Consider the following 24,152-nt stretch of genomic DNA (forward strand, 5'->3'; position numbering starts at 1 on the left):
CGTTATTATCGCATTTTATGAAGTATAAACAAATGAGGTGGGTAGGGTGGCAATTTTATTTTGTATGGAAGGTAAAAATCGATATTTTTTAAAAAATTAAAATATTTGCGAATTAATACGATTGTAATGTTTATTTTTCGATATTTTAAAGCCTAATATTTATTCTACAAAATGGTGCATTTTTTTTTTGTATGATTAATTAAAAACATGTGAAATTTTTGAACTGTTTGTAGGCACACTTTATTTTTCCAAAATGTACACTTTTTTTGAGAAATACTCTAATATTACTTTGAAGCGTGTTAAAATATGTTGTGACAGAATAAAAATAATACTCCGAGCCCGCGCACACGATTAGTCAAGAGCTGTATTATATTAGAACTTTACAAATACTTTGCACATATTTAAAAAAAGTTATGTCGTTAGTCGTTATGTGTCACCGTAATAATACGAGTGGGTACGTTGCTTTGACAAAATGAAAATATCTAAATTAGTTGACAAATCATTCGCGAATAAGGCGGAACTTTGTCAATTGTCTTTGGATAAATTAGGGATGTGCGATTTTGCTTTGTCGAAATATTCGATTAGAGAAGCGTGATTCATTGTTGCACAGCCGCACAGGGTCTGGAGCGACGCGCGGAACGCTCGTTCCGAAGTTTACGCGTAGGAAAGCCTTATAACTTATTTTAAGCCATTTACATCACGATTAATTGAGATAATATACTTTAAAACTATAAATAACACCTTACTAGTTTCACACACTTTTTTTTTACGTTCGCGGATGCTTTTGAATATGTCCCATCCCTAATCCTAAGATTCCAGATAGATTCGAGTAGGTGTGTTGTCGGTGACTTGTCATACATTTTGTCGTTGTTTTATGGCGTAGCGAGAGGTATGGAATTTTGATATTTTTTGCTTTTTTCACTAAACACACAATAAGAAATGCAGAAATCATTATTTTTCTTTTGTTGTATGGTTTAACACGGTTTCAAGTTGTAGAAATAAATATGGGAAATAGTGTTACCTTGATGCGAATTTGTTGGTTTCCTTTCACTTCCGAAGATCCACTTTCGCAGTCTCCACGAGCTTATTATATTTTTTTAGTTTAAAATGCGTTCATTCATTGTTTCTCTATATGGATGTATAATTTTATAAAGGTTATTCATAACTGTGACACATTGGTGTTTACTTTTTGACATTTTTAATTACGTATTCGCGCTATTCTAATTTAGTGTTTTGAATTTGTCTGTGTTCATTTGTTGGTTTTTATTTGCAGCAGGGAAAGCAATGATGTCGACCACTACGAAAATGACTCGCACAGTTAAAAAATTGGAGATGCCGCGACCGTTGAGGTCTACCTCAACATCTATTCACACAAGGAACTCAGTAATGGATCTAAAGATAAATACAGGTAATTTGCTTTCTGTCTAAACAAATACATACACAATCATATTTTATGATATTGAATTTGCACAATGTTCCCAGTTTTGTTTATCTTGTTTATATTTCTGATGAGTAATATTATTTTTAGGTGTTTACAATAATAACGCAAAATTGATATTCTAGTCATATTTTTGGTGAATATTCGGGATCGCTGACCACGCTTAAGTACTTACTGTAAATGGCTGTCATTCCATACAACGAATGCGAATTTTCATTGTACTTAATTGAAAATTAGAATGTTAAAATTAAAAATTTCCCAAATGCAGATAGTTGCCTTTTGTAGTTTGTAGTAATTAAGGTGAATCGAAAGGTTTTATTAAAAAAATATTGTATCAAGCGGGCTATGATAATTTTCTGCTTTCGTTTCCTACTAACGGTAACTAAATGCAAATTTGTGATTTCCAGTTGACGACTTGATAGTCCTGTCACAAACTGTGGCTTGTGAGATATCGCTGGGCAACTACGACAGATGCTTCCAGTCAAATGTGGCTTTGATGTACCAGCATCTGAAGACGCACGGCGCCCAGCTGGAGTCCATGTACAAGGACCTGCTGGACAAGTTCTTCATCTTGTTCCGCAATGGTTCCCAGGACGAAAACTTGGATAAGAGGTCGCGGCTCCACCTTTTGGAACTGATTGAATTGCGTGCCAAGAACTGGCAGGAAACTGACAACATGAGTCTATACTACAAGCACAGGGTCACTCATGCTGAAGTAATTTACTTTTTTTACAAATGTAGACATGTTTTTCATAATAAGTGGCAACATAACCGTTCTTTAATTGTTCACTCTGCTTTACTTACAAGAAGCGCTATAAATGGACTCTAATAATTTACACAATGCTTTGAAAACTCCCGTTTTGTAGATATTATGAGAAGGCTAATAAGGTGATCAATATGTGTTATAACATATCATGATATACGCACACTATATGTTGATATTTAGTTTATTTGCTATATGAGTATTTCTCAAAATAAATGTACGTAACGAAAATGTAGTTACGAAATAGTGTTACGAAATAGTCATAAGACGTAACTAAATAGTAAACATAAGGCTTGTTTACACAATGGCAAATTTTATTTTACTTTTTTTATTATTTATTCAATTTAATTAGTTGTCGTCTTTTTTAAATGTAAGTAATTATCCTTTACTTTTTTATTTATTGTACATACTACAAACATACATAAACTCACGACCCAAATATTTGTATTTTGTTATACCAAAAGGGTTTAAAAAAAAACAAGGGAGTATAAATAAATGTTTTTTAATCAAATTATCAGCTCCCAAATTGAAGTACCTAACACAATATTCAACAAATCTTAAGAAATTAAAGAACAGGCACTGTTTAAACTATTAAAAATTTAATAACATACAATTATTTAGTTTGAATCACTATCCATTAGCGTTTTATAAATTTCTTCCTCATCTTTATAATAATTGAAATCTTTCCGAGACACATTTGGTCAGTTTTTCAGTCTTTGGTTTATCACTCCGCTTTGGCGCATGAATATAGTCATTTAGTGATAGAGATTTAGAGATAAGGCCCTTACAAACCACTTTCTTTTTTGTATGTATATTTTCCAGTTTTTCGTTTTTAAGATAGTCACTCCACATGGTTTATCTTTGATTTTGTTAGAATCTTCATTTTCACTATTCATATTTTCAATATCAGTGTTATTTTCTATGGCATCATTATTTCCTATTATAACATCTCCGATTTATTATATAATCCAGTTTCGATGGGAATAGCATCATTATTAGTCTTAGTTTGTTTATGCAATAATATTTTCAGAATATTCACTTGCCTTTTCATCCGATTACAGCACTGTCTTAAATTCTTATTTCGACTTTTTAATCGAGTATTTTCTTCAGTCAGCTTTTGTAGTCTTTCCTTTAGGATTTTTTTATTATTTTTTCTACGTTCAAATGTATTATTGTATTGTGTCGTAGGATTAGCCTTTTTCTTTCTTTCAGCTCTTTTATCATTGGCTTGTCTCCACTTTGCCCGTAGCTCTTCTTTTTCTTCTTCTGTAAGAATTTCTTTTTTTATTTTTGATATTTTCTATAACTTTTGTTAAATGCTTAATTCGGATTTCCTCATATTTATTTGTATTTTCCTTTTTCAGTCTTTATCTGTAAGCGTTTTGCTTTTTGGCATTGGTTTTTGGGGGCATTCCTAAAAAAAAATTATACTGTAGTTATGGTTTTATCAGAGTAAATAAAAATAAATTTATATTTAAATAAGCTTTTATAAAAAACTTAAGGCACTTATAAATATTGTATAAAGCGCCTGTAGAACGGATAGTGTGTATGAGTGCCTCAAGCTTATTTAAAATAAAACCAGTATTGGATGGCTCAGCTTGATCTTCAAGTACTTGTCATTATGTATAATGCCATATATAATCGCGATGATAAAACATACAAGTCCGACGACACCTGCTCTGCCATTGACCATCAGGAATTTCCAGCGCATCCTATGTATTACAACCTACCTACTTTCCAGCGCCATCAACAGATCTGCTCTATGGTATAATAAATTTTATTTTTTTCCTATTATATCTAAATACATATGTATATTTGTGCATTGTGCATAATATATTACATTACTAAACTTACATAAGACTTTCATAAAAATGCTAGACACACTTACAATATACTTACTTTTCTTGATCACGTTGTAACTGTGTACACTCAGCTTTACATTGAACTTTTTCGTTACGTTACGAAATTCATAACAAACGTTACGAAATTGTAATAAGAATTTATGTTATAAAAAGTCAATGGTTTGATAAAATTTAAAAGTGTTAATATGTAAGCTTAGCAATGTTCGTACCGCACATGTTACAAAAAGATGAGTAGAAAAAGACTTACCGTTTTGTGAAAAAAGGCTAAAATATTTTCTGTTACGAAATAGTGGTCCCACTAAAGAAACACGTTATTACTGATTTTAACAATTAATGTTATGGCGGAGAAGTCAGACCAACAATTAATCAGAAAGAGGCTAGTGTTGCCCATGTTAAATTTTACAAATGGGTTAAAAAATTACGGTGGAAGTACTAATAAAACGTAACTAAAGAGTAGTTACTAAAAAGTAAATGGTGATGTCTCACTTTGTTTTTTGGGCATAAATTATTAATTTATTATGAAACCCCATAGAAAATTACCTTTTTACAGAAACTACATTTAATTAAGACCCTAAAACTTACAAAAAATCACATATTATAACGTTATTATCGCATTTTATGAAGTATAAACAAATGAGGTGGGTAGGGTGGCAATTTTATTTTGTATGGAAGGTAAAAATCGATATTTTTTAAAAAATTAAAATATTTGCGAATTAATACGATTGTAATGTTTATTTTTCGATATTTTAAAGCCTAATATTTATTCTACAAAATGGTGCATTTTTTTTTTGTATGATTAATTAAAAACATGTGAAATTTTTGAACTGTTTGTAGGCACACTTTATTTTTCCAAAATGTACACTTTTTTTGAGAAATACTCATATTATTACTAGAACTTTGGAATTGAACTCGTTAATATCTTAACTTTTCAAGTCATTAGTAACTATTTTTTTCTTTAAAAAAAAAAGACAATCATCCTACTACCACCACGGTAAGCGGAAAATGTTGCTTGTGTTGCGATGGAGGACTTAGCCAGCCGAGGAATTAAACACAATACGTCTGGATGGCATCCAAACGCGATACCAACTCAGCCTCTGACTGGTCAAAAATAATTTAATTAACAACTTATCTTCAAAGTGTCTCCTACTTTTGAGGAGAACAGGACACGATTTTCAAAATATTATCTGACAGGATTATAATAATTATTGTTCATAAATGTTCTCAATCATTCTGTAATTTGATAAGAGAGTGTCAAAAACAATATATGAATAAAAAAAAAGAACCCGGTTTCTGTTTATATGACATTATCAGAGTAATATTTGTTGTGCGAGTTGATCTGAACTCTTGAACGATTAGAAAAATGTTAGCAGCATTACCGGTATGGGGATTTGGTAAGGAGACAATGAAAGATATATGTTGTGAGGTCACAGCGTTTTTTTGAGGCAGTATAGTTGTGAGATGACTCCGGACCGATGACGTTGACACCAGGTGTAAGCGGCGATGACGGCGGTGGAGCAGTTGAGGCGATAAAGTCTGTGGCTCGACACCGCGTTAGTGGAGACCGGACTTTAGGATGTGTTCAGCACTGGCGTGGAGTCTTCCGGGTACTCCAGTGTGAAGTAGGGTAGCCGAAGGTATAATTGACCTGGTCGGCAGATGAGCAGGAGATGCAGGCCAGTGACGATGTCGCGGGGCCGAGGCGCAGACCTGCGAAGGTGTCGCAGGGTCTAGGGAGCGCAGGCCGGGGATGTTATCCAAGGCCAGGGCGCGGATGTAATCCCTCGGAGTTTCGAGAGAACAATTCATAGGCTCCCCTTTAAAGGCGTAGTAAGTAGGTCCGTGCCCTGTAGTGGTGCGGTGAGGTAGGAAGCGGGGCACGGCGCGAGGGCCGGCCATAGCGGCTGCTCAGTAGGCAGGGAGCGTTCGCAGGGCTCACAGGTTGGTCACCTGTAACTGCTGATTACGGACTGGCTAAGTACATCTCGATCCGCCATTATATAGAGGCACCCGTGCATCGAGAATTTTTGGGCGTGTAGGTAAACGCACCCTATCTACAATGTTTTGCTGAGAGTTCTAGATACAATGCGTTTTGCATGGGTGAAAATTCTCGAATATTCTAGTAGCATCCCTACACCGGTATTGGTCTGCAAAGCTCTCGAAAGTACTAAGTAAGTTCATAATCTCTTTGTGTTATCTCATTGTGTATTTTCTTTTTACCAAAAGTGTGTATATCTTTCTAGCCCGCGCTTCTCGCTACCGCCGACATGATGGCCGGGATGGAGGTGCTGGCCCTCCCCCTGGGGTCCCCTCCAGCCCCGGTCCCCCTCGCCGCCCTGGCCTCCCCGGCCCCCGAGGCGCCTGCCCCGCCCCTGCTCGGGCCCGGGGAGGTCATCAAGACATCGGGCAAGTTCCCCAAGCCCACCAAGATCCCGGGGAAGAACTATTCCAAAGACGAAGTTGTGATCAGGAACGCAGACTCTGGAAAAGGTAACCCTTTTTGAATCCATGTCGATTCTCACATCTGGAACCTTAATTGGATTACTGACTAGGTGTATCTTACAGTTGTACACATTTGATGATATTGTGTGTTTTGTGATATAGTCTCTTTTTTTTGAAGGATTAGAATTTAACATAATTTATTATTATTACTCGATAAAGCAAATTCAACATGATAAACTATCTATCTATTTCTTCGTCTTTTTTTAGGATAAAATGACTGAAGTGTTATTCTGTTTCTAGTCTACATAGGATTTCATTTAAGATCCCATATTATTATTATTATTCAAACTTTTTTCATTTAATTTTGATATATAATATTATGTACCTAACATGAACCCCATTCTTCGAATAGCAATTTATAGTACATATTTAATTAAAAGACAGCACATTTCTACCTGGGGTGAGATTCATCTGACTGATGGCCGATCATTTTACCCACATATTTATTTAATTTCATTTATCAATAAATTCTCACCATTTAATTTAGCTAACCTCTTCCCACATGGTAAAATAAAATAAAAATGATGGCATAACCCATTGCTAGCAAATTCAAAAATTTATTTAATTACCGCTCTTTATTTTTCGTCTAACAGAGATCGTAAAAGTGTCGAGCTATCCATCACAAATTTTTCGTTAGAACGTGTCAAACACTGCCCCTTTTACATAATGAACACAGTACCTATATCTGATTTTGACAGATGCTGTTTTGCTAAACAAATAAATTTAAATTTTCAAAGAAAAAACGCTTATCACAGGTTAGAATATTTTCAAATAATAATGAGACTTTTCTTATTGTATTTTAGATGTTTTTTTTAACAAACTATTGGTCCATTAATGCACGACATACCCTAAACTCTAAAATAAGAAGAAGAAAAAAAAGTAATCTTTACCATTGTGGAGTCAAGAACTGGCAAATAACTTAAAATAATATTTTTTATATGGAAACATATTTTTAGGGATCGCCACCCGAAAACAGAGCTCTCGCCAGTTTCGGTCAACGGCGGCCATTCCTGTTTCTCGAGTCCGACTTGGCAGTTGACAGTTCTTGGCTCCTAAAAAATCCTTCTGATAAAATTTCGTGTTATAGTGTAACATATTTTCAATAAACATTAAATACCAAACTACATCTTTTCACTATCACAACACACATTAAATGGTCGGCGCTGTAAAGGTAAGTTATAGCCCCCATACCATCAAAAATAAAATAAAAGTTGATTTTTTGTAATTTATTTCTACATTTGATAGGTCATGAGGGAAGAGTTTAATCCTTATATTTGATTTTATATCTTACCCACCTATTTATTTAATTCCAATTACCAATATATTCACTCAATTTAGTATTTTGTTTATTAATCCCTATGTTTTATTTTATATATTTCCCCGTGAGATTGTGGCTGTACCGTGCGGAGAGTGAAACCTGTTTTATTTTGCAGTAATGGGTATCAAGGGACGGCGGGTGCACATGATTGAAGAACTCAGCGATACAATAATTTCCTTTCAGAGAGGTAGGACATGGAGTCTGTGCTATGGAGAAGCTAACGGCTAAGGCCTTGGTGGTGCATGGTTCAGTGCTTTCCCTTCCTTTCCTGCGTTGCGCTCCGCTTCCTTCTCGTCCGCCACCGCCACCGCCTTCCTCTACATAACCACTACTGCTGCCACTGTCCATCCGCATTGTGATTTTTAGTGATCTAATACTACATGGCATTATAAACTACCCCAGCAATTACATTCACAATAAATTAATCACTCGTTACTTATTGTGATTTTACAATAACCTTTTTCACGTCTCAATGTGTTACTTTTAATTCACGCTTTAAAAAGTTCCAATGTTAGTAACAGTGGTATGTCTTGACCTTTTTTTCCAACCTTTATTTTTTTTATTTAAACGTCTAGAGGGCTTTTATATACAATGCAGTACATCTTTTTTTTTTTTTTTAATGACAATGAAAATAATAATTAAAAATTTATAAGAATTAAGATAAAATAAGTAATAAGTAACATAAAAATAATTAATCTGCCAATAACCTCCAAATCAAGGATAATATTATAAAAAAAAATTGTAAACAATAATTTATAAACTTGATAGAAATAGGTAAGTTTTTAGATTGTCACGGCCAAAAGCATTTTTGTTGCGTTGCAGTGTCCATCATCAGGGCAGATCCGGTAGATCTGAAGATGTGTAAAAAAAAAAAACCGGATCTGCCCTGATGATGGACACTGCAACGCTGTCCGAAACGTCGGCTAAAGAAGGAGTTAGCGCAACACGGCATAACACCCCAAAAACAAACAACGAAAATTGATAGAAATAGTTCACATATATTGCATTTGAAGTTTGCCTTTTTTACATTACTATATACTTTTAAAAGAATCACAATGGCTATAAAAATACCAACAAAACCCTTTTTTGTTCTGAAAACTCAGGAAAAAAGGCACAGGTCACACACTGAACACACATATCTAACTAGTATTGAAAACTTTCAAATTTAATGATAATTAAAATGCAATTAACACAATACTATGAATGTAACAAATTTCTTTACAAAACACTTCATTTGAAACCTGTAAAAGAATTTTCAGGCATTGAATTGTTTTGGTCCCGTTATAATTATTTAGAATGTTTTCAACAACAACCCAAAATATAACACATAAAATTTTCCGCCATTTCTTTTTCAGGTCTACTAATCTTGTGATGAAGTGCTGCGTGCATTAATAATATGTGTTTTAATTAAAAATGCTTGCTATTTAACAAGAGTTTAATTTGACGAATGTTCATTTTAGTGAGTTCATTAATTTTTACTGTGCCAACTGAAATTTACACAAATTTTTAATCGCACTAAAAATTTAAAAAAAAAACATCTTTAAATTAAACTTTTGTTGATAAATACAAAACCCATACAATTCAGAATCAACATTTTTCTAGTAATCTGGTTATGGTTAAATAAAATTAACAATTTATTATTCTTTGTTTGCACATTTTTCATGAGATGCTTTTAAATGTTATTTTCAATTTGAAATGGATATTTTTCTTTTTGAGAAATAATTTTTGTTTTCAGATTTGCACAATGAATGTATTTGCACCTTCTACACACGAGTAATATGCTCTAATAACGTAATGTGAGATAGTGGCGTGTATGGTATATGATACTAACCTTTTGATAGCCGCATGTTTATTGTGATTACGACCATCTGAATTGTAAATATTTTATTTGCAGTCAGCCCTGGAGCTAAAGAAAGGCTGGTGCAAATCACTGGACCCAATGAAGAGAATGTCAAGTTAGTAAATTCAATATTTTAACTTCCTCTGCATCATTTCACTTATTTAAAGTGAATACATATGTGTCGCCCGACCAACATATATCAGGTTTTTTTATATTTTATGATGGTGAACTTTTCACTGTGATCTATTCCATCAGAGGACTTTTAACTCTTTGACTTCATATCATACGGCATAGTGCCCTAGGTATAAATATTTATTCATTATACATCAGGTAGACTGGGACTTGAAATGACTTTCATAATTTCATATTCTATTCTATACTTTGACAATTTCGAAAATTGCCCCCATGGCCCATTGTGGTGGCAATACGATTGCCCGCCACGCTGGCAATGGCACCCCTAAGGTCAGTCTGGCCCATCGGGCATTTGCCCTACTGGTCCTATAGCCAATCCAGGCTTGTTATAAATATATCCACTTCCACGACAGAGTACAGCTTGAATAATAATATTTTTCCTTCTATCACAACGTGTAATTTAATATTAATGTTACATTTAGAATAAGTTCTCAGTTATGTATATATTAGTAGCTAAAGTCTCCTACGTTGCCCGGGCTTCACATAGATTTTTTCGAAATCGAAGTAGATAGTAACCTCCCTCTTGCTTTGGAGGTCAAGTTTGCAGAATTTCATCAATCTCGTAATAAAACTGTAAATTTGTATAAAAATCAAAGCTTGTAAAATTTTTTATTTATTTTCTGTTATGTATACATACTTACATACCTACCTATGCATACTGTTAGTATTTAATATCATCAAATTATGTAATTAATTTCAGTCATGCAAAGCATCTGATCGGGGACACGATCCGGCGCAACGCTTCCCCGGTGCGCCACGAGGGCACGGGCCTGCCCATGGCCGGCTCCAGCAACTCCCTCAACTCCTCGGGCTCGGAGGAGCAGACCCAGCCGCATCAGCCCCTGCTGCACAGCGCCTCCACAACCGACATGCTGGGCGAGTTCCGCTACACCGTCTCTGTCGGGCCCAATCACTATGTCAAGCTAATCGGGGATAATCTGCAAATTCTCAATGTGAGGACTATTTCGTTATATTCGTGATTTTTCATGGTCATCACGGTAGGATTTAGCCTTCTCACTGGGTGCGGTCCCTCGCCATTCGTCTCCGCTCCTGTTCTAATCATCTTTCACGCAGTCTATTCATCTCTTCCTCGGTCTGCCTCACAGCCGCTTCCACTGGGGCACCCACACACCAGCTGGCATTATTTCCACATGACTAGCTTTTATGAAACCCTTTGGGAATGTATGGCGGGCGATATGGTGAAATGGGCCAAACCCGCAGGTATAATTTTTAAATTATTTTTTTGCATTCAAACAGTGCATTTATACCAGGTGCGTCTTACATAATATTTTTATATATAAAATTGTCCACAATCTTTAAAAAAATGTTAAAAATAAAAATGAAATCTATCTAAATATATTAATATACAGTTATGACGGCTACGGCCCGAGGTAGTCGTAAGGTAGGTAATGGTCATTTTGTATGAAGCTCGTAGCATCATCGCTATATCGTCGTATCACACAAAATCTATCATAAAATTGTCGCTGAACAGGTGGCGTGCGGCATGAAGATGACACAAAGAGAATCGAAAGTATCTGAAGATTTCCGAAGAAAGGGCTGCAGCGAAGTAATTATTCTTGACCTACGGTTTGAACAAGATAGTAATAATATTTCTCTTGTAAAATGCAATCATGAGTCAACTATGCGTCTCATGTAATATTATCTTGTAATACAGACTTTTCCTTAGGAAACCTATTTGACATTGACATTATTAATTTTTGTTTGTTTTATTGTTTAAAAGTAACCTTTTTTATGTGCATTTTTTTTCTCCTATTGCAAACTTCACACTAAAGCTCGATTAGTCATCACCCGTGCCGCAAAGTGAAACGTTTGTTTATTATTGTGTTATTATCAGATCTGTTTATATAATTATTCTGCTATCTTTATTATTATATAATTATAATAATCTCTTCATATAATTACAATAATCTTTTAAAATTATTGACGTAATAATAAATGTGGAGTATATAATAAATGGTAAGATACCCACACATATAATTTATATTAGGTTTTTGAGGAATTGCTCAGTGAACACCAAAAATTTAAGGCACCGGCCGCGACTGCTTTATACATTAAAAATTTGAGACCAAAATAAAAATACATATCAATAAAATATAAACGGTTCTTATAAAGTGTATCTACTTAAAGCTACAAAGTGTTTTTTTTTATATTTCATAGGTTTACAATAATTATACCCAATCTATGTATATATAAATAAAAATGTAAATATTCGTTTGTTCAAAATCTTATATTTACGAAAGTTCTTCACCTATTGCTTCAAAATTTTGAATACGCGTATGTTTTTATGTATATACATACCTACATTATACACGGTGTCCGGAAACTCGTAGTACAAGCGGGAAACTGGAGAATCTACACCACATGGGGAACCCAAAAAAACATAAAAAATTTTGATTTGAGCATTTTCAAAAAAAAAAAAAAAAAACCAAAAAAAAATATTTTTCGGCTATTTTAGGGTTAAAGTTTTTTCTGGTGTTTAGGGTTGAATAACAGATGTTTTAACCCTGCAGAGCAGAAATATTTTATGATTACACCGGGTTAAATGAAGGGAGATTTCAAAATAATGCTTCAAATCCGAGTTTCTTCATTTGTTTTACTTTCAAATAGTTTTAATTAGTTGGGTACTTTGATCTTCAGTAATAATTTATAAGAATTTGATTAAAAAAAAAAAAAAAAAAAAATAAAAAATCAACTTCAAACTCGATTTACTCGATAACGAAAGCTCAAATAAAAAAAATATATACTACAAAATCGACTCCAAATGTGATGTAGATTCACCAGTTTCCCGCTTGTACTACGAGTTTCCGGACACCCTGTATAGATGTCACCTGGCAGGTAAAAATATGTTTTTTTTAAACAGCGCCATCTGTTGGATGTAAAAGAAACAAGCGATATTGTTTCCCTATCTGCACAGACAGACTGAGCCACAGCAATGCGTGGCGGAGTACAGCTATAGTATTAAATATTTTTTAAAAACACTTTGTAATCCCGGTTTTAGTTCATTATAATCTGGGATGTTCCTGAACGTTCCAGATTTTTCCCGAACATTTCAGAATGTTCCGGGATGTTCTGGAATATTGTGGAATACTCTCGAATGTTCTGGACTGTTCTAGAAATTTGTAGAGGGCGAAACTTCCAGCCCTTATATCTTCAAAAGTACGCCCGTCAGGTAAAAACAGGAACCTTCTTCATAGAGGGCTACCGCACCGTATAACTTCTTGATCGTACCAGGACTCGTTTCTGTGTTTTAGCAGCTCGCACATTGTACACCTTCTTTTATTAGTATTATATTATATTATTATAAATATCTTGGCTTATATTTTGGATGTCAGTATTTTATTGGTCACTATTTTATATTTCACCATATCACTCGCCATACATTCCCAATGGGTTGATTGTAGGTTCCTAACTACAGGAGTACAATAGCCCTAGTGTGAGACTAGCATTACCCCTCGACCATGGAGGCCGTCAAAATGTCTGGTAAAATGCCTCCATTGTTTGGTGTATACGTGTATTGTTTAATTTAAAATAAGTGCATGAATTTTATTTTATATATACTGAGAACACAGTGAAAAGGTTGAATGGGTATATTATATGGGTAATCTTTGTTTTATTCTTCATTCAAGCACCAGTTATCAGTTGTTTGTTACTCAACTAATTTATCCTTTTTCATTATTTACCCAATCATTTAAAATGTGTTGAAATAATTCCAGGAAGCCAAGGTCCTTCTTGATGAACGTTTTGAGAATTTCAATGATGCGGAGCTGCCGTCGGGAGAAATTGGGGATTTCTTCCGCCTTGGCCCCAAGCAGTCCATGAGCTCCGTGTCGGTGTTCCCCACCACCCCCAAGGAGTCCTACGCCACCAACGGCAACGATGAAGTCTTCAAGAACGGACTTCCTTCGCCCACAGATGACGACGTTTTTGTGAAGAATTCTTCAGGTAATTATATTTTCATTTATATCTTTTAAATTGCTATGCCTTGCTACATGTGAAATCTAGAAATTATTCACTGCACAATCTGCTGACCACAAATGGTCAGGATATTAACCGTTTTAGTGTTATGCATATTTTTCAAGTATCTATATTAATTGCTACAGATATTTTGTGTTTTTAGATTTTTTTTAAAGTATGGTATTAAATCAAAATGCAATGACTTTCACAAATATTCACCAATTTTAATGATTCTTTTTGCAATTAAGCAAGTTAAGAAAAATATTTTATGTTTCTAATAAAAAACCACACATTTTCAACTACAAAAAATGTTAAATTATGTCCCTTCAGAATCGTGTTTTCCCGCGCAAAGTCCATGTGGTCCCTTTTTACAGCGAGTGCTTATGAGAGGTTAGATCACTTTATCTCATTAGAATCCCTTTTCCAATAAGAAAAATGATGGCTCGTCTTGTTATCCCCATTTCCATTAAGACGGCAATGAATGCTTTTATTTCATTGACACTTTGTTGCCCGTGAATTTGGTTTAAAATTTCCTGTGTTCAAAAATTGTGCAGTATAATGATTAAATTTCTTTGACAATATTTTCAAGAAGTAACGAGGTGAAAAATAAATTGAAATAGGCTGTTGGTTTTCCATCAGAAGATGGAGTGAAGTGCTCTAGGTCCAGGAATTTAAAAAAAATCGTGAGATGTTTTTGTGAAAACTTTTGTCGGGGGGATAATGCCAAAAATTTTGTTCGTACAGTGCGTGAAGAAGCAGAAGGTGAATCTGGAGATTCACTTTCTATACCCAATCTTTTATTGTGATGTACAATAATGTCACTTCCGTCATCACTCTCTTCATTTATCTGAATGAAGGTCTCGTCGTCCGTCGCTGTTATTTGATACATCGTCCGCAATGGTGAAAAATATCGATTCACTTTGTATTTATTTTAACAGGATAAACAATAAATACAATTATCAAGATACACGCCAACCCAAATCACTCACTCAAATGGAACACATGCCCTCCTGAGGACTGACAAAAGCACATTAAAGAATGTAGCGCCTGAGCACCGTGACTAACTCTTAGTGCTGGATAGTACTCTACTGTTTAAATAACGGAAAAGAAATTAATAGTCTGAATCGAATTTGTGATAGTTATCTACAGTGCGCCCTCCTGGTGTACTGGTCATACCGGCTCAGGAATGCTACATTTGTATCGCATCGTATAACTACCTAACACCTTTAACTGACTTGTGTGTTTTATCTTTTTTTTAGAGGAGAGCAACTCAGAAATGTCCCGTCGAATGAGGTTCTCTCGATCTCTGAGTTCGAGTGAAAAGAAACCAGGTAATTATTTTCAAGAATTCTCTCACAGCCTCGTTGTGCGCTATTGTCAGAGTGAAAAAGATTTTTGAAAGCATTTTAACCAGTTAACAGGCAATGCTTATAAAAGAGTTGCAGATTTTGTTTTTGCAGTTTTTAAATCTGTATGGCACGACAGCAATTCATTTACGATGGAATTGTAAGCAGGCCTTGTCTTATAATAATAATCTTTGGATCATTTCTATAGTGCCGTTTTCGTAAGAAAATCACCTCAAGGGTGCAAAGGGTCTTATTATTCGTCTTCCGATTGTTAGCTTTTCAGGACACTGCAGAATACAGAATTCAAGCAACTTACTCACTTTACTGTAGAATTTTTTTTACATGTGTACATGCAAATCTATGCATGCATTATTTACATAAACCTTCTGGAAGAAATTCTCTAGATGATAGTGAAAACCCTATCAAAATCCTTTGCCTAGTTTAGATGAATTAAGCGCACAAAAAGAATGATGCGGATAGCGACTTTATTATTTACTATTTAGAGATGGATCAACAAATGCTAATTCTGAATATGTTAAGTTTTATTTACATTCATAATTACACGCAGAATCAATAAATTGTCTTCGAACAACAATAAAAACTGTTAACCTGCAAAACCGATGTGTACGTATGACGTCACCCGTAACCTGTCAGACTTTGATTATTTTAGCAGACTTACATACAAACTTTCAATTATTTTTACAATGAAACCGACATTTGTAAAAAAAAAAGATATTCAAGTTATAAGGCGAACATTCGCAATCATAGTTTTTTTTAAATGGGCTGGAATTCCTTATTTTTTATATTGTGTGACAAAATTTACAATTTTTGTGTTTGTAGACATTATTGTGCTTTTCAAAGTTATTGGTAAATTCAAGTGATTCCATTTTATTTTTATTATTTTGTACTTCTTTTTTTTTTACCAAGAATAATGAAACAAATCATCCACAAATTGTGTTGTTTAGTGATTCTGGCTTTAGTGTTATTTTGATTGAACGATTTCTAACAGCTTTTGTAATTTGTTCACAGCGGAGAGAGTGGTAGGCAAGCTCTCTTACACTGTAGAGACGCTGTTGCACTACGCAGCCTCACCGCTGAGCAAACTGGCCCCCAACTGCTTCTTGCCCCCCGAAATGTCTCGCAAGGTAACCCCCACGGCCCCCGCTATGCGCCTCCGCAGGTTTTCCCTCACCCCACATCCCCCCACCGACCTGACCACTAGAATGTTTCAACCCATCTACCAAAATGCTTTGCCCAACTCTACCGCATTCCGCTACAATAACAGCCGTAACAACGGATACTACTCGCACGTTCAGGACTATGGTTGCAATGTGACTTACTAACTAAATTAACTGGTGGTACCCCTTGGTGACTAATGCTTCCAGCCTTTCTGTCTTATAATATTATACCAAAGCCTACATCTTTCTTGTGTAATCTCAGATAATTCATATCATATTCTGTAAGAGATAAAGAGTGATACAATATTGTTTTTATGGAGGGATATGAAAGAATCTAATGTGATATAGAATAAAACATGTACAAGAATATTTTATCAAAATAAGGTCATGTCATTATATTAAAACATCTCATTTGACAGTGGGTGAATATTGAAAATTCCAAATATGTGTCAATGGGAAAGAAAGAATATTCTATGTTGGAATCGTTAATTTATAAAACATTATAAATAATGTATTAGGCTAGTTTCACATTCACGATTTAGCAGCAGGATTCATATGCATACAACATTTTGTATGTAAATCGCAGGGCAATATACATTAGTGAGTTAGACACGCAATTGTTTTCGATACTATATCGCGCTGCAAAGTAGCAAATGTGAAACTAACCTTAATGTATTTTTCAAGAATATTTTATTAAAATAAGGTCATATTAATTATATTGAAACATCTCATTAATTTGACACTGGGTGAATACTGAACATTCCAAACACGTGTCAATGGGAAAGCAAGAAAGCTATGTTCAAATTGTTAATTTTTATAACATTATAAATAATGTTTAATTTTATTTTTGTTTTGAATTTGTTTCTATTGCACATAAACTGTGATATCTTGTTAAACTAGGCACAATTGGTGCAAACATGATTTGTGCTGTGTTACGTTCTTCTTTTCTTTATTTAAATGTTTATACATGTAACTAATGTAAGGATTATTTAGGATTCTAACAGAATCATTTTGGTAGCAAAACACAAGATAATGTGGAATTACGGAGGCGGCTTAGAGTATATAGAAGATTATTTAATTGGATGAAAAAACATTTATTTTATTTTCTTACTCCAAATTCGTACGTAAACTATATACAGTGAAACCTCTATCTACTGGTTTTAAAGGGACCTATTGAAATAAACAATGAATGCGGGATTAAGAGGACAAAACGCAAGGAGATACGATCCAGTAAAGATACCTTCCTCCCAATCTGCATAACCGTTGGTAGATTAAAATTATAAGAAGAAAATAAGTTTTAGATGTAAATAAATGTATTTATTTAAAAAAATACAAAGCTAAACAGAACCAAAATTTGTTTAAAGTTTATTGCATTGTATATACATAATCTTTCATGGACATTTGTTTTTTTGCTGTTTTATTTCCGCAAGTCAATAGTATATTTTCAGCTTTGCAAATGATATTTTTTTCGGCATCAGTTATTGAGTGTGCGTAGTAGAAAGTTTTCAATCTTTCAAAGAGTGTGCATGCTTCTGAAAATGAAGGTACAGGCAGCGGCTCCTCTTCATCAATATCGACCTCTTCTGTTGTCTCCGTCAATCTTGCGTCACACAAGCTTTCGATAGTTTCTATCCTACACGTTGGAATATTATCGTTGAAAGTAACAAAATTGTTAAAATTTGTTGAGTATCTAATCTAAGCCAATCATCTTCAGAAACCTCAACGTGTTGTAGTTGTTCATCTAATGATTCTGACACTCTATTGTAACCGCATTTGTTGAAACAGTTTACAACTGTTGTCTGTTTGACCTGACGCCAAGCAGTCAATGTGAAATGCAACGCTTGTAGAATGTCAATCTTTAAAGTTGCCTTATTTACTGAAGTGCCCGAATCCATCAAACACACAGCCTTCTGCACAAGTTGTTTCCGATAAAATCCTTTGAAACATTTGATAATTCCCATATCTAATGGTTGCAAAACGCTCGTACAGTTTGCAGGATAAAAAATAACTTTTACATTCTTCAAAAATGTCGTCTCAGTTGGGTGCGCTGCACAGTTGTCTATGAACAATAAAATGTTTCGTTGCTTTACGCGCATTTCCGCATCAAGGTCCCTTAAAAACAAATTAAAAATGTTTTGTTCGCGTAATATTTTACTGGTAAAGTTTTTGTGTTTTTAAAACACCTAGGCTTTAACGATTTGCCAATAACGAGTGGTTCGCGCATGTCGCTTCCATCATTGTTAACGCAAAATAACACAGAGATCCTCTCTTTCGACCCCTTAAGACCGTGGCAGGACTCGCCCTTTATCGTGAGTCTGCCGTCGGGCAGACATTTATAAAAGAGTCTTGTTTCATCAGCATTGTAAATATTCCGAGGCTCGTAATTTTCCAACAGTTTTGGAAGCTCATTTATCCATAGCGAAATTCTTTCTAGATCTACGGATGCGGACTCTCCTGCGAGCTTCTTGTACACAAGACCGTGGCGATCTTTAAAACGACTTATCCACCCGTTCGATGCTGCAAAATCGTTAATGCCGAGTCTCTCCGCAATTTGTTTTGCCTTTTCTCGAACAATGCTCCCATCAATCGGAATGTTAACGGCACGAGATTGTTGGTACCAAGAGAAAAGAATTTTCTCCAGTTCGCTAAACTTTGATTCTTTACTGGTTTTTCTAGTTTTCGAAGATTTTCCGCACTTTTGAATTTGCTCCCGAATTTCGTTTTTTTTCAAGAAAATAGAATTTAACGTGGATGCCGCGATTCCTAAACGCTTGGCTATATCGACGCGTTTTTCAGCGGGGTTTTTTTCCACCTCTTCGATAATTTTCAATCTTTCTTGAAGAGTACGTACTTTTTTTATCGAACGGCTCATTTCGAAGATAGTTTAAAAGCTCAAAAAGGATAACTGCACACACTCCACTAAGTTCGGGTATCTAGCGACAACTGACGACAACTAGCGACTGATGGCGGCGACAAACTGTTATTCTTTCTCTTTCTCTATGAAAAGTTTCGCACATCGTAACGAGTGCCATCTGGCGCCGTTTCAACACAGACAAAATATGTCAAATACGCGACGTAATTCCTACGATGAATGCGGGAAAATGGTGGACATAAAAATGATCGATGCGATCTATTTTTGTATGAAATGAATTCGGACTAGAAGAAATAAATGATACATCCGGGAAAACGATTATTCGAGGAACGATAGATAGAGGTTTCACTGTAGTTGCATTACTTAGGTCAATGCAAAGTTAATAACTGTATTATGTTTATTTTGTGATTTCACATTTAACATTGTATGTAGTGGCATGGCAGGTGGGGATCAACATTTTGTTTCAGTACATGTCTAATGTACTGAAACCTAACCAACCGTAACTTACTTGAACTAAAGCAAACGGTGCAATATTCGTCACAAGGGGATTTAAAGGTTTGTCCCTGAGCTATATGAAATCCACAGATATGTACGCATGCGCTGTTTCGCAGATTGCCCGAGATCGAGCAAGGATTCATTCAATGTGGTAAAGATTAAGCATCGACTGTTTATTTCTTTAGTAGGTTTTGGGAATACCTGGTGGGGATGATCGCCAGTGTTCCCCTGTGGAGAACTGCCACTGGGTACTTGTGTTTAAGACTCTTAACATTGTATTGAAGACTTTAAATGGCTAAGGTAGTATAGATATGGCAGCCAGAGTTGATGGGAACACACAAAACTTTTTATTAATGACAACTTTTATCAAGCAGGCTGAATATTATACTTTTTCGTTATCTAAATACTCAAAACATATAATTATATGTCATTTGATGTAAATCACATCTTATACTCATTAGTTATTAGTATCACACCTTATTCTCATTAGATTTAATGATATTTTGGTTGTTACTGTTGGTTGTTAACAACATCTGTGATTTATAATTATTATAAATTAATATTGTCGAAAAATGTTTCTTCCATTGTGAGTTTGTCAAATCCACGAGTATTAAATATTTTATTATTTAGAAAATACATAGATCTCTTGTGACAGAAATTTGGTTTTATTTGTGACGTTTAGTCTTTTTCCTCAATGTTCCTTTGGATTATTGTATTTTATTTGTTAATAATAATTTTTCTTTCCATACTATTGTGTACATATGTTTACTAAAATGGCTAATAAAAAATAATTTATGAAGCGCAGTTTTGTTATAGTTCACGTTAGGTGCATTTTGACATTAGTTCATATTTCACCATTTTGATAGTGCATATATAATAATCCAATGTCTACTAACAATGATGGTTCTTGTTTCTGTACTGTGGAGAATGTAAGTATTAAAAAATTATTCTACCTAACTCGCTGCTTTTTTTATTTATTTCACATATATGTTGATTTATTATTAAAAATAGCAAATCTAATAATCTTCCTAAGCATGTGTAAGACTTCCTATTGGCTTGGCTCGTAATTGTTCATTCAACAGTTCACTCACCTGATTTATATAATATTTGCAAGATAAAAACAAGTGGCACCGAAGGATAAATAGGAGGGATGAGTTTATTTGTGAACCTTTATTTTATGCTGTAATGCCAGAAGGCCAGAAGACGAATAGAAAACACTTGTCAAGTCTGAAAAACATATGCGTATAGAGACTTTAGTTGTCTAAATATAAATATCCATTAAGGTATATGGAGGTGTACACAAGAGCTATGCGACACTAAGGAGACTTAAAAAAAAATGTATTTTAATTGTTATCGCAACTTAATACTCTCATCTGCAGACGGCCTAAGTATGATTTCATAACCAAAACAGTCTAATTTACCCTCCCTCCCCCAGAATTATTGTTTTTAAACTAATAAAAATGCTTTTAATAACTTTTTGACAATGCTATTCTCACAGTTTTTTGTGTTTTAACAGCAGGCCTGATCCTACTGCAAGGCAAATACTAAATAAGGTATGTATCAGGCATTTAACTCATTTTACTATTAATACAAATATGTAATAACTAAATCAAGTATGTACTTGAGTTAGGGCAAGGTCGGGAAAAGAGTAAGTACGAAAGTGAATGAAGCAACGAGGGTGTGTCAAGACAGTTGTGTGACATCCTCTCTGCATACCACTGCGGAGAACAACGTAATGGTTAGTTGCTAATATAACATATTATAAAATTATTTTTTATTGTTTATGACTATTAAAACAACCAAATATTTTTGCAGTTTTACATTGAATTTGTTTCAATAATGTTATTAGTTCTATCTATCCCTCTCTAAGGACTTATTTCTAATTTTTTGTAACAACGACTAATGGACACTAAAATTCCCACAGAAATGGCACGGCGACAGCAACGGTGTTTTATTTCTTTAATACAAGTGAGGGAGGTATGATAATGATGATTGCATTTTTTCCTTTGAGGGAAGCAGACATACATATATTGTTTGTCTCACTATCTTTGAGTGTGTAAGAAAGAGCTGCAGCATTATTGTGATAAAACCTAAGTTTGATGGCCTCCTTGGTTGAGGGGTAAGGCTCTCTTCTAGAAGCTAGAGGTCGCAGGTTCAAATCCCAGTATGCGAGAGTAAAGTTAATTTTTGTTATTTTACAAATTATTCATTTAAAATAATATTTAGTATATTTTCGGCACGATTCAGAGTGGAAAATACTCTCTGTATCACCCTGGTAGGTGCTAAAAGACCACCAATTAAAAATGAAACGTTGCTTGAAATGGCTCTGGGCATGTCTGGTGACCAGATCTGAATACCCAGGCATTTACCTCTTCCTCTCTCCTTCCCGTCCCCACTTCCTTCAGTCTCATAATGTACCCCAATTGATCTTTTCTTGATTTTATTATAAGCCATTTGCGAAAATTTTACTACCGCTACTGTCTTCTGTCACAGAATCAAAATAACATTCTTGTTGAAATTATATTCATAATAATTGGTAAAACTATTTTTGTTTCCACAGAAAAGCTTGCTGTTCAATGAAGAACTTTATTCTGCCCTCTGATTCTGCGGTCACAGCAGAGTGGAGAGCAGAGAGCAGAGAGCTGGGCCCAACCACTTTGTCTTTATCTTATGTTAACTACAACAAATAGTCTAAAAGACTAACATGCTAATTTTTATGCAACTTTTAACAATCTTTATTTAGATTTCAACAATATTTTGTTCAACGGTGGGCAACTCTTTTACCATCTTGCGTCAATAGTGTCTTTAGGTAAGCTCCTTTTTTTGCTTCCTATTCACTGTTTTCACATTTATTTAGTTTTTTAAATTTATTTATTTAATTTTACATTGCCCAGTCCTTGGCAACTCCCAGGAAACTTCTCTCAATTGTTTAATTGAATTAAATTATCCCCACAATTCCAGAAATAGCACCACTGCCATGTGTTGATATATTACTACAGTTTGTTGCAATGTTTGGTTTGTGGAGTAGACAAGTACTATTACTATTGTTCTCAGGCAATTCTCATTGTTTGACCTCGATAAACTTCAATTTCTCCCACTTTTCTTACCGCATCTTGCTGTCTTTTTGGGTTTAAAAATAAAATATTCCAATTTTAATCATATGAAGCAAACGCCCAGTCGTTTTGATTTATTGCTTATAAGTTTAAACATAACAACCTTTTCATATTATTTTATGAATAAATACGCGAAATTGAAAATTTTTATAAAAATCTATTTAGTTATTTAAAATAGACTTTTATACTATTTATTTTATTAGCATGCTTTGGATAAAACAGCCATATTTTAGGTAAATACTGTTTTGTGCATCAAATGCAGAACTCTCCTGGGGAAAATTTTTAAATAATTGACTTTGCATCTAAAAATGGTAACTAAATTAATTTATTGAATGTTATGTTGTGTACGTTTTGTATTTGAAAAATTTTATATAAAACCGGGAAAAAGAACATTATTTTTGGAGAATATAGATTTATATTAATTTATTATGGTTGTATACTTTATTACGAAAAGTATTCGGATAAAAAGTTAAAATATTAAAGGTAGCTGTTACACTGGAATATTTTGTTGACGTTAAGATGATTTTCTAAGCACAATTATAATAATATTGGGTTATATTTTATAAGCTAGAAAATATTACACTAACAATCTACATATTATTTAATAATATTTTTAACTCAAAAAAAAAATCCAGATGTATCAACTGAACTTTATAATCCTCTAGTCTTTTAACCATTGTAAATGAAATCTGTTAATGGAACTGAATTTGAACTCTGCAGAAAATAAAATGTATAATACTCACTACTTATTTACACAATACATGATAGATATTTTGACGAATTAAAGGAAAAAAGTTCAGTTTTGTTCCGTTAGGCTAATACAGATACAATTTATTAAGAAAATGTGATCTTTTAGTATGGTGGGGTATTTATTTTGTTGTTTTATAATTTTACAAAAAATATATCTGCATCGTAATAATTTATTCTTTTTTATTTATGTTTGAATTATTTGATTTATTTAACAAATAAAATTTTAAAACATTGTTTCTTTATTTTTTATTTACAACCTGATGATCTAAGTTGTTACTATCGCTGAACAGTTATTTATAGTCGTACCGCTGATATCTCCATCGTAACCTCTTTCTCTTGCACATGAAATATTATGAGAGGTTTTTGTTTGTTTTATGTAAAACCTCACAAAAGCGCCGCCGTCTGTACAGTGTAAAGACAGGGGAACTATATCGCCACTCGGTTGGGCAGTGTTGTGAGGCGGGTTAAGGTGGGGGTGTAGGAAGGGATTTATTAATGTCAGTCTTGAAAA

General features: G+C 34.2%; 1 protein-coding gene across 3 annotated transcripts; it reads left to right on the top strand.

Annotated features, from left to right (window-relative positions):
• Window positions 1–824: 824 nt before the first annotated feature.
• On the top strand, window positions 825–23,840 carry mxt (Eukaryotic translation initiation factor mextil). Of its 3 annotated transcripts, XM_089651349.1 has the most exons (12): window positions 825–889; window positions 1,274–1,408; window positions 1,846–2,153; window positions 6,304–6,550; window positions 7,996–8,067; window positions 9,775–9,835; window positions 10,613–10,865; window positions 13,647–13,875; window positions 15,147–15,218; window positions 16,263–16,378; window positions 21,295–21,331; window positions 22,339–23,838. In XM_089651349.1, the coding sequence occupies exons 2-11, from the start codon at window positions 1,285–1,287 to the stop codon at window positions 21,301–21,303; spliced, it is 1,491 nt and encodes a 496-aa protein (XP_089507475.1). In that variant the 5' UTR covers window positions 825–889; window positions 1,274–1,284; the 3' UTR covers window positions 21,304–21,331; window positions 22,339–23,838. The 3 variants fall into 3 exon arrangements, with proteins under 3 accessions (XP_089507475.1, XP_089507474.1, XP_089507476.1); XM_089651348.1 differs by lacking the exon at window positions 21,295–21,331; XM_089651350.1 differs by lacking the exons at window positions 7,996–8,067; window positions 21,295–21,331 and having other exon boundaries at window positions 22,339–23,840.
• The last annotated feature ends 312 nt before the right edge of the window (window positions 23,841–24,152 follow it).

This window comes from Hesperophylax consimilis, chromosome 4 (genome assembly GCF_061612785.1).
Source record: "Hesperophylax consimilis isolate HC1 chromosome 4, BYU_Hcon_1.0, whole genome shotgun sequence".
Lineage (NCBI taxonomy): Eukaryota > Metazoa > Arthropoda > Insecta > Trichoptera > Limnephilidae > Hesperophylax > Hesperophylax consimilis.

What these genes read in the sequence shown, in the direction of transcription:
- mxt (XM_089651348.1), top strand. Translation starts at nt 1,285, where the DNA reads ATGATGTCGACCACTACGAAAATGACTCGCACAGTTAAAAAATTGGAG. An exon ending in CCCAATGAAGAGAATGTCAA is followed by an intron (nt 9,836 to 10,612) that starts GTTAGTAAATTC and finishes AATTAATTTCAG; the next exon opens with TCATGCAAAGCATCTGATCG. An exon ending in TTCGAGTGAAAAGAAACCAG is followed by an intron (nt 15,219 to 16,262) that starts GTAATTATTTTC and finishes ATTTGTTCACAG; the next exon opens with CGGAGAGAGTGGTAGGCAAG.